The sequence below is a fragment of the Myotis daubentonii genome, chromosome 2 (assembly GCF_963259705.1).
Source record: "Myotis daubentonii chromosome 2, mMyoDau2.1, whole genome shotgun sequence".
NCBI lineage: Eukaryota > Metazoa > Chordata > Mammalia > Chiroptera > Vespertilionidae > Myotis > Myotis daubentonii.
Genome location: NC_081841.1, coordinates 35,706,152 through 35,718,090, shown reverse-complemented (window position 1 = coordinate 35,718,090; position 11,939 = coordinate 35,706,152). Strand labels below are relative to the sequence as shown.

The window sequence follows — 11,939 nt, the reverse complement described above, 5'->3', positions numbered from 1 at the left end:
TCCAGTGCCTGGCCAACAATAGGCTCATGTCTGCAGGAAGCATGAAGGAGTTGTGTGTGGTGCCCATTTCATAGGACTCCCTTGGCAGCACAAATATGTGGAGTGGGCAGCATGGGAAGCGTCAAGTGAACAGTTTATTTCTTCCTCTGCCATTAACAAAACATAAGACCTTAGAGGACAGGAAGAGTAATTAAAATTATACAAGTCCCCCCAGCTAGGACATAAAATATTTTGAATTATGTTAAGTTTCTCATTTAACCTTTGCTTTTATAACTATTATTCATATATATAATTTCTTGATCAAGATCTAACTTCTATTAAAAACTATATAAATGATGCCCTGGTTGGTGGCTCAGTAGGTGGGAACATCATCCCGTACACCATAAGGTTTGGGGTTTGCTTCCAGGTCAGGGCACATATCTAGGTTGCAGGTTCTGTCCCTGTTTGGGGCACATATGAAAGGCAACCAATTGATGTTTCTCACACTGATGATTCCCTTACCCTCCCTCTCTCTAAAAAAAATCAATAAACATATCCTTGGGTGAGAATTAAAAAAACACACACATATAAATGACAATTTACATACTTCCACGTTAAAGAGAGGTTAAGTGCAGAAAATGGGCACTGGTGAGCTCATGCAGCTTTATCAGAATACAAGCAAGCACTCTGGGGTCTCAAAGGTACAAATTCAATGCCACGTAAACTACTCCTCAGCTGTGTGATTTGGGGAAGTTCCCTGGGGGCTGAGTGTCCCTCCTATTGTACCCCCACCCAGTAGGTACTAAAGTGTTAGTTCTCTTCCTCTCCCTTATGGTTTTGAAGATCTGGAAATACAGAGCTTCAGTGACAAGAATTTTTTCTTTTACTTTTGAAATAAAAGGGAGGCATTTAGTTTCTTAATTCAGTTTCACTTGGATGAAACAGCTACTTTTTCAGCAACAGATAATTTTTTAGTTATATTAATATTACTTTTAGGAAAATGTAATTTTGTGTTACTGATATGCAGACTGTCTTTGGAATCTTTTAAAGGAAATAAAATTGTATTTTAAAATATTAAACACATAAGAAACAAGTCAGCAATGTAATGCCCCAATGAATCCTGAAAATTTATTACTTGGGAGAATATCAGATATTGATCTTTTGTTTTACAGCTCATGATAATAATCAGAAAATATACACTGAAGTGGAATTCAAAAGAAAAGAATAATTACATATAATATACAGACTACAGATATTTTATTTGTACATAAGCAAAGCAGTACTAAAAGCATATTTATGTGTCCACAATTAGTGAACGCGCGGTGATTTTCTGTTTAAAGCTGCAGCAACTCAAATCCTCCTGGGGTCGATAAAGAAAGACAGATTGAGAAATACATTTAGGGCTATCACCGTGTCTGGTTGTAAACCTATTTTTTAATCTTTCCCTTCCCCCCATATATATATGTATATACTTTATTGCCTTTATATTTCTGCTGGTTTAATATAATTAGTATACTAAATAGTTATCTGCATTTATTTGGTTTCTAAAAATATATAAAATGCATTGGAATAGAGCTCCTGCAGCTTTCCAGCGGCCACTGTCCTGGCATCGAAAGCTCTTCTGGAAATGTAAAGCAGCAATTCTGAATAAATAGTGATTGTTCTGTCTTCTCCATACAGCTGATGGCCTTTACCCAAAACTCAACAATACTGTAGCAAAGAGTATAAACATGCAATTAAAAAATGGACATAATACAAAAGTAAAACTTATGAGTGAAATTTTACACAATAAAGACTAATAAAGGCAACTTAGTAGGTAGAAGGGGGATGTGAACACAGCATTGCTATTTACATATAAATTAAGGCCCAATTTCTCAAAGGCAATGCACACGGGAAACTGCCCATCTGCCCACACCCTTTGCATACCTGAAATCAAGAGTTTTTGCTTTTTCCGTATTATTTCCTCAATCCATTATTATAGTTCTAATTTGGAAAGACATTCACAGAAAAGGCTTTAATACAATTCCTTTTTTCTAAGGACTGTTTTTGCTCTTATTCACAAAGAAAATTTTTTTTTTGGAAAATTTTCTTTTAATGCAGGTAAAAAATGTATGCTCTGGAAGCAAATGCTTATTTATTCTTCTTGAACACTGTTAAAATTCACATTTCATGCCATCCTATATTTTTACTGTGTCAGTGTGGTCTAAGCTCTAGCTTATGACTATGACTAATTTGAAGTATGAGAACTGATGGTTAGTTCAGTGATGACTGGGGGAATTGAATGGGTAACTCCTAATAATACCAACCGAAGTCTCTCACATGTAAATTCTCTGTGCATTAAGACAAAAAAAAAAAAAATGCTAACAAGCCAAAGTATCTCCTAAGAACAACAAAAGGACTCTGGCAACCCACTACAGATCATTCTGAGGGCGGCAGATACTTAAAGGGTCATGTATGTACTAATGCTATTTCAAATTATTCCTTGGTAAAAAAAAACAAAAAAAAAACAACTTACCTTCTAATGTATTTAATACTTATAGAAAACTGCAATAAAAGAACTTGCAGTATAATAACAAAGAACTTGTCATCTAATTTAGTATTTAGAACCTGAATATTCCCCAGACTCAAAATTTTATATTTGGTATTTTTGTATACTATTGCCCAGCCCCCACCAAAGATGTGGCTTATACAAAGATGTATCCAAAGATGTGGCACTTAATCTATCTCATTTGTATTCGCAATGGATAAAAATGATTAGGAACAACTAAAGTATTTTTTAAGATGTTCTAGGGAGGTGGGTTTTCTTTGCACTATTTTAAAAACACACTTAGAAAATATTCCTACAGGTGTGCTTCCAGGGGTACTATAACTGATTAAAAGCATAGCTGCTTAATACATTCATCAAATTCATGTTTTTACCTCTTCTCATCTAGGAAATATTTTTATCTGTAATTAGATTTGTAGAGATTACTTGGCAGAGATTTGTAGAGATTACTGAGAACTCAGATGAAGTTATCAGAGAGGTTGCCATGATGCAAGGCTGGGGAACCCCGGACCACTGCAAGGTGGAAGGATGCTGCCAGCCTCTCTTGAGAATTATTAGATTAATGCTGATAAGAATTTACAACAATTAATTTGGTGTTGACTCTGTGTTTCTCATGGCATGCCAAGCATCTTTACAATTTATAATTGCAAAATTTAACATACCTCTTAACATTTTTATTTAAATAGAATGTAATCAATTTATAAAAATATTTTTCTTTGTGAATAAGATCACAATTTCTCTGGATAACAATAACAAAATGACTCTTAGTATAGGATGGAACCCTTTAAAAATAAGGCATATATTGGGCATACATAAACCATTATTGTCACAAAATCTACAAATTATTTTGATTTTTTGATTCTCATAATTTTCAATCATATGTAAATATGAAAATAACTATTATAAATTGAGAGCAAATGTGTATAGATTGTGGTTATTTAGGTAAGAATCAGTTATTTCTCAAGTCATTTGCAAAATAGTGTAATGGCAAGGTCAACTCAAGAACCCAAAGAAAGTAATACCTTTAGTTGAGGTCTGCCATTTAGCTGGACTAGAAAAGGCAATTCTGCATTTTACTTTCAGTTCTCTAGAAGCTTCTATATATTTTCATAGCCATCCTTAGAATTTTCCACTGGAAACCTAAATATAGCAGCATTCTCAGCATTCATTAAACCAAAAATAAGTGAAATGCATTTAAAACATCCAAAGTTGCCCTCATGCATAAGCTATAACTTACATCTTTTTATTGTTACCATGGCATTAATATACTAATCCATTGTTACTTTGTTACATGTAAGAAACTGAGAGATGTATTTTCCTCAGAATTAAAAACTAGAAATAATGTTATCAGAGGGAATGTGAAAATGGCTAAGAGGTATCTGACCACATCCATTTAGATATTACTTGTGAGTCTTAAGTTAATCACTACTCATGAGAGGGGTGCTGACTCGTTTTTGGTTTCATAAATAAAAAAATATATGTACAAATGGAGATTAGTGTCCTATAAAAGTCAAGCTCAAAAATGAAAACAAACACTGAATTTCACTTTATTTCCTTGGTAAAAAGTACCTAACTCCAACCCACTTTCTCGCTCTCTAAGTGACTGGAGAAATTGCAATAGTCTACAACGTACAGAGGAAATGATGTGCAAGTAATACCTTCCCCACGGGCGCTTACACCAGAAGACTACACAAAGGAAGTGGGCCATTTTAAAAATACATCACTTAAAGCAATCTTCCTAAAGTAGACTGACCCGGTCCTCAGATATCTCTAACTTAGATATTATGGCAACTCTGAGGATCCATGAGAGTAAAAGGATAAGGCGGGGCGGGGGCATAACATACTGTAGCAAGAACCCCCTTGCCTGTTTGAAGAGATATTCAGCATTCCCGTCTCTGTCCTACAGTGTCAGGAGCACTGCAAACCTTCTAAATGTACAAGTTACCTCACGAAAATATTTCTGTTCTGGTATGTGGTCCTTCATGTACTGAAAATATTGTAAAGAAAAAATACTAAACTCCAGATTAAAAAGAAATGCTGAATTACTTCAACCAACTAAGCAATGGCTAGGACAAGTCACAAAGTCAATCCAAGTGGGTTCTCTCGGAGTGCGTGGCGATGGTGGAGCACACTCTTGACACTTGTAAGTCAGCATTCTACGGGGGGAGCCTGGCCACATGCACACAGTCATAATCACAAGTATGTAATGTAATTCGGTCACAAGATAAGTATTAATAAAAAACAGTAAAACACTAACATTCACACATTAATTGATTACATGGAATAAATTAAACTAAGCCAGTCACATACTTCTCTTCACTCTTAAGTCACTTTTTTTTTATGTATACACACAGAATAATACTTTCCTAATGCTCTCAAAAGGCTACACATAAAAATGAAGGCTTTGCATTACAGCTGCTGGATAAAAATGTCAACACTGTTCATGTGTGGAAAGAGTTTCTTTGTTCTTTAGCATCAGTGCACAGGGTATGGCTCCAAGTGGTATGCAATTTAGGACAGGAAAAGACATGGTGGCTTGTGAAATACATCTCTGTCTGTCATTGGCACAAATCAAAGAAAGAATCTGTACTGTCCGTGGTACCTTTATTGGGTCTCTCGCCCAAAGACAGATACTGTTATACATATATGCCTTCAGGATTAAAACCAGATGAGATAGGATTCTGCAGAATCCGAAGATTAGTGGGGAGTTGCCGAGATGAACCCGGCCGCTTCAGGGAGCCAGACTGGAAAGCTGCGTCTAAACAGGAAACAAAGAGTCATCAGATGTGCTCATCACCTTGAGTACTTAGCAATATGAACAATCAGAACTCTTCCTGCCACCAGGAATCAAAGAACATATAGAGGCAATTACAATCCGCTGTGGGTACTGGGGTGACAGGCTAACTCTGCTTGCCCCTCTCAGCTGATACACCAAGTTTTCAGTGATTTGAGCAGTTACTGATCTTTTAAAGAAGGTGAGCACTTTGCTTCTCTTTCTTGGCTACTCAGACCACATTCATATACTGACTTAGAAGTGTCTTTTAAATATCAGGTCAAATTCATTAATTTTAGGAGAGGAAGAAGGGGCATTAGGAACAGAGAGAAGCTAAAACTTAAACAGGCGCCCTAACCGGTTTGGCTCAGTGGATGGAGAGTCGGCCTGTGGACTCAAGGGTCCCAGGTTCGATTCCGGTCAGGGGCATGTGCCTTGGTTGCAGGCACATACCCACTAGGGACTGTGCAGGAAGCAGCTGATTGATGTTTCTCTCTCATCGATGTTTCTAACTCTCTATCCCTCTCCCTTCCTCTCTGTAAAAAATCAATAAAATATATTTAAAAAAAAAAAAAACTCAAATAGGCTATGACTCATACATACTTCAGGAAAAGAATATCAGATCTGGTAATTTCATGCTCACTTCAGTAAATAAATAACCTAAATACTATTGATTTTCTCCAGAAACAGTAAGTACATAAAAAAAAAAAAAATTAAAAATGGCCCAAGAGAATTAGCTTGGAATGGTTAGGATAACACATTTACTGAGTGCCAAATGTTTATGCATAGTTAACAGGTGAGAATAAAGTGAAAAACAGATTTCTCCACATCTTACCCCGTTCTATGTCTATGTGTGAGGCCTCTACTTCAATGGGCTCCGCTGGCAAAACGGTCACTTTCGTCCCTGTCTGCTGGATAAACTGCTGGAGATTGACTTGCCGCAGCTCTTTCGTCAGCTGCTCCAGTTCCTGTTCTTTGTCCTAGAGAGAAGTGAGAGTGTTATTGATTGGAGGGTCAGTACTACTGGACACCCATCCTGGTGACAGTCCGTCTGCTGCAAGGCTGAGGTGGGATGCTCGCCGTCACAGGAGCGCACTGAACAACTCTGGCTTAGAGCTACAACGGGTACAGAGGTCACTTTCTGTGTGGCCTGGGCCAAAAAAAAAAAGGCAAATCAAGGACAGCCTGGACTCTTAAATGTGATGCTTTCCTCTGCTAGGAACGCCCTACGTACCCGATGAAATAAGTGTGATAGGTCTATAAACTGTCATCAATGAAATACTGATTTCCACCATTCCAGTTCGTTCAGCAATCTTGCTAAGCTGTTAACAATGAAATTGCCCTATCATCCCCTTCATAACTGAATAGCCCTTTAGTCCATGAGAGTCAGAGTTCTTGTTTTCTGTAAACTGCTGAAGTTCCCATGAGGTCTGTTACTGAGATTTGTAGCATAGCAGGAGGAAAGCAAGGTTCCCACAGGATTCTCACTACGGGGGTGGTTTCAAGCTCTGAAGGAGGAGTTTTGAGAAATGAAGAGCCCTAAAGAACGGAGATCAAGTCTGGACAGCTGGAAAGGTCTACGGCCAGGAGAGCGTTCTGTGATTTAAATGGGTTTTCTCTTTCTCTCCTTCTCTGCCCCACCTGGGCTGGGAGTGCCTGAGGACTTTGGTAGGGCAGGGAGGACAGGGGGAAAGAGTGGTTGTTTACTTACTTTGAGGGTAGGAGGTACTTGGAGATGTTACTCGTTTACTAGTATTAGGTATCTTTCACTAGGTAGTGGGATTTACTAGCAATGATTGTCATAAATTAGTGTTTCCTGTAAATAATACCAAAGGCAACACAATTTCCAAATGTGCCCTTAAGTGTCAAAATGAATCCAAATAGTAAAATACTGGCACCCTGGAGGTCAACCTTCTACAGAGTGAGAAATTCCTGATTTTCAAAATTGGGGGGAGGGGCAGTCTTCTCTCTCACTCTATAGTTAATGACAGAGAAAGAACATCGGTTCTTCCTGGAACCTGAGCTTTCTCTGCTTTTGGACGGTTCACGCTCTAACGCAGCTCCTCTAGAGCTGCACAGGTGCTAACTGGAGATCTTGTTATAATGTGGATTGTGAATTTCTAACAAGTATGAGGAGCGGCATTGGCCACACCCTGAACAGCAGGCTTCTACACCAGCACTTCCACAGGAGGTACTAGACACGTGCTGTCGAGCACCTGAGATGTGGGCAAATTCCACTAAAAACAACCTTAAATTTACTTAATGCTTGTAAACAGCTTTACTGAATATTTAGTTTGAATTTAAGTAGCCATGCTATAATCAATGGTGTGTCTTGCTCACATCAACGTCCATAACATCACCACCTTGTCTTTTCAAGAATGGATATCCAAGAAACGTAAGTTGAGTGACCAGGGTAAGTGGGGCCTTAACTTGCGAGTGTCCCGACTAACAAGTTTTTCGAGATATGAGCTGTCTCTCGGCCGATTTTTTGCTTTGAGTTGCGAGCTAAAACTTGGGTTACGAGCCAGCTTCAGATACCCCACCGCTAGTTGGTGCAGCGAACGTCACAGTGAACGCCACAACATCAGCCCAGCATCACGTGTCTCACTCGTTCACAATTGATTTGACATACGAGTAATTTGAGTTACGAGCTCCGTCACGGAACGAATTAAACTCGTAAGTCAAGGCCCCACTGTATATGTGAAGAAATGTAAGTGCTCTGAGACTGTGACTGGAGAGGGGAAAGTCAGAGGCGGGCCTCTGAGCCCTTCTCCTCAGGAAAGCGAAGGAGAGTAACGGGAGAGGGGAGGAGGGAAGGGACTATGTTCACCCCGGGGAAAGAAGATGGGGTTGGCAACAATGAAGAAGCCACAGATAAGCGGCCAACTGGCCAGACAATCCTTCGTAAACCAATCCTTGGCAATCTCTTTTGGCTTTGGTTTCTCTAGCTCTGAAAGAAGCTAGAGATTCACTATCGCATCATTAGTGTCCATTCCAGCTGAGATTCTATTCTCCGATATCCAATTACCTGCTGCTGCAACCGCCATAGTGGGACAGCCCCTCCCTGGAGCAAGGGTCAGTGTGGCTTCTGCTCTCTTTGGTTTCGCCTCACATCTAAGCTTTATGGTTAAGTCACAAGAATTCTAGTAAAGTTATAAACTAAGGAAGGTGCCTAACTTTAAATGTAAGAGAAAATGGACGCTCATCAGAGATGTCAAACATAGATGCTTTTAAAAAGACGATCATTCTCTTTGTAAAACTGTGCTTACCTGTAAGCGTTTGGTGGCTTGTCCAAGAGATCTTTCCACAGCTTTAATACCATTTTCCAGCCTCAGGCTCTGCTGTCCTTGAATGTCAATCTCCCCTTTGACCTTACCGATCTTCCCTTTAACCTCTTCTTCATTGACCTGTGCCTCCTGGACTTCCCGTTGCAATTTTTCTGCCTCAAGACCGTTTTCCATAGTCTGGATCTGGGCCAAATAGTCCTTTAATTTGCTTTCGCATTCTGTTATTTTCTGTCTTATTTCTTGAAGCTGATCCTTCAGCTGTTTTTCATTTTCCTGTTCAATCTGCAATTCATTTTCCCAAAATTCTTCCTCTTCAATTTCTACATCATTTCTTTTGATCTTTTGCTCCAGGCGAACAATTTCCTCTTCAAGGTTGGAATTATATTTTTGCTCCCAAAACTGTATTTCTATTTCATTTGATTTCAGCTCTTTCTCAATGGACTGAAGCTTCTCCGTCTGCAGGCGGATCAGCTTCTTTAGCTCGTCTGCTGTTGTTCTGCAGTTATTCAGCACTTTCTGCTTAAATTCAGTTTCTTTACCTTTTCCAAAAATGTCCATTAACCCTTTGGCACCGCCTGTAAATGTTAACGATTTCCTCTTAGGTTCTCTCCGTTTGATGGATTTGTCAACCTGAGGCCTCAGTTTGGCTAAGGGGGGCAAACTCTGCCTGTATAAAGTTCTTTCAGGAATTCGAGCCACGCTATCAGAAGTGGGCCGCTCACTGAGAGATGGCCCTGTCCGACGTAAAATAAGCTGCACGTCACTGGCGTACTGCCCCCATTTGTTTAAGGATATGATGGGATTCTCATGAGGTGCCAAATGTCTCTCAGTATCTCTCCATTTTTCTATTAGAGTGTACCTTCCAGTTCGACCTAGATTAAAAAAAAAAAAAAAGATATGAACAAACCGTCAAAATGGCAAATGCAGTAGCTAAAATAATGAAATAAATGATGCTCTTCAATAATTGTCTCTTTTTGATTAGCATCAAGGTCTAGTCCACACTGCCTCTGAAACCTTTGACCTGAAGACACTGAACTCCTTAACATATGTAACAGCATCAACTGACAGGATGTGAACTGCATATGCTCTTCAGACTTGCTATGAAATTCAACCTCATTCTTCACACCTCAGTGAGAACCTGACACTCGTGTCCAATACCTGGTGGCTAGACCTTCGTGCCTGGGGCAGGACCTGCAGCTGAAGCCAAGGACACCAGGACGCCCCACTGGAAGCCCTAAGGACCTGGTCGCAGGAACCAGGTAGAACTGCAAAACCTGAATAAACCTCTACTTGGTAAATCCTCTGCGTTCTCTGCGCATCGGACCTGAAGGTCGGAGGCCCACATCTCCTCCTGAAGGGACACACGCAGCCAGCTGGACAGGTCTTTCCTGTCTCCCCACGAGGGCCGGCAAACCCACGTTCACACCGCAGCGCCTCCCTGCACACCTGCGGCCAATAACACAAATCACCTCACTAGAAACAACCCTTCAAAATAGCTTCCCATGAAAAGCGGGCCTGAAGAGAAGTCTTGTTCTGTTTTGGTAGTAATAGCTTCAAAGATTCTTCTAAAGAGTTTAAAAGGCAAAAACAGAATAAATTCACATTTAAATAAAAAAAATACACTGAGCCTAACTAGAAATTATGGAAGATAAAAAGTTTCAGAAGACAATCATGCCATTAGCTTGAACAGACTTCCTAAATATTTCCACTTAAGGTGAGTGGTTCAGAAGGATTATATTAATTTTGTTAAAAGTGTCCATTAGGTGATACTTGAAACTAATATAATGTTACATGTTAATTATATCTCAATAAAAAGAAGTGCCCATTAGCAGTTAATGTTATTACAAAAAAAATAAACTAACCCTGCCATCTAGAAATGATAGTGCTTGCACATATAGCTATTGATTTATCATTCCTGCCTTCTTTTTTAATTTCATGAGCTTCTGAACCAACAGTAGTATTTTCTCAATTACTGTGTCATTAAATGGAAATCTGGACATGTAAATATGAACACCCATGCATGCAATTCAGAAGCAGCACATGAAGAATGATACTGCTTTAAGCATGTGCAATGTTCTTTAAGGAAACCTGAATGGTGGGTGCAGCTGAAAAGTTGGAGCTTTGGAGGCAAACTACTGGAGACTTACTTCCAGGTAAATTACCTACTGGAGGTGGCATAACTTTACTTCTGTATGAGGACAGTAGAAGTTCCTGACAAGTTATAAGAATCAGAGTCAAGTGTAGTAAGCACCTACTACCACACCTGGCCCACAGTAGGTACTCAGTATGTGGTAACCATTATTAAAGACACTAGAGCCCTGGTACATGAATTCATGCACAGATGGGGCCCAGGTGGCCGGCCTGCCCCGCCCCATGGGGGCCCATCAGAGGCTGGGGGGAGGGGCCACGGGAGGGCTCCAGGGTGGAATTAGAGGGGCTGTACTGTACTAGTCTAGAGAGAGAGAGAGAGAGAGAGAGAGAGAGAGAGAGAGAGAGAGAGAGAAGGACACAGAGGTCCAGTAGCAGTCATTCTGTCTCTTGTAGTTTCAGAATCGGTTCTATTTCTACCACCTAAATCTAACCTGTCAAATAGTCAAAGGTCCGAGGAGGAAGTATTCTTTCTATACTACCAGTCACATTCACCAGCTTGTATCAAAGTACGTTCTCTTTAGCTCCAGTTTGACTGGACTGCGTAGGAGCACTGCATCAGATTACCGACTTGTGTACATATGCTCATCTCGGTGGTTTCCTGAGGTAATTGCAGCTGCCCAGAAAACTCAACAATCCTGAATCCAGAATATATATATCGTGCCACCATAAAGCACATAGGTGGCCTTAAACCCAAGAAACTAGTCTTTTAAAGTTGCTTCACAATAAATTTTTTAGAAACATGCAGCCAGTCTATACTCTGCTAATAGTATAACTAAATTTTACTGTTGTTAAGCCACAGAAACCCTGGGGTTTGTTACAACAGCAATTTCCCCTAATTAATAAACCCTCTATTATTTCTTATAGTAGAGATTAGGCCAAATCCTATAAAATTTTCATTTAGTGTTTAGACTGAATACCAATAACTCTCATTACAAGACATATAAATATTTAAGTGCATATCAGCATCCTGCATTTGATGCTGAGACGATCTTGGGCATGATGGAAGCAAGGAGCCACAGCCCTTGGCTGGCTGCCAGGTGAGTCATCTCTTTGATGAATTCTTAATTCAATGAAGTATTTATGATACAGAAAGAGTTGTTAAGCCTTGGAGAAATATCATAAAACATCCTCATTCAAGTTGTCAACTTTTCAAAGCAGGTCTGGGCTGAGATATTGAGCAAGCAAAAATGGGGAGCAGATTCTG

The 11,939-nt window shown here is 39.7% G+C and overlaps 1 protein-coding gene across 3 annotated transcripts in view; it reads right to left on the bottom strand.

The window, feature by feature from the left end:
• Positions 1-1,080: 1,080 nt before the first annotated feature.
• Positions 1,081-11,939, bottom strand: part of RASSF8 (Ras association domain family member 8) — a 101,265-nt gene continuing 90,406 nt past the window's right edge. For all 3 annotated transcript variants that reach the window (XM_059682407.1, XM_059682406.1, XM_059682405.1), the window contains 3 exons: positions 8,567-9,456; positions 6,133-6,277; positions 1,081-5,282 (listed from right to left, as the gene is read on the bottom strand). In XM_059682407.1, the coding sequence (XP_059538390.1) occupies positions 5,161-5,282; positions 6,133-6,277; positions 8,567-9,456 (1,157 nt within the window). In that variant the 3' untranslated portion in view covers positions 1,081-5,160. The remainder of the gene's footprint in view (positions 5,283-6,132; positions 6,278-8,566; positions 9,457-11,939) is intronic.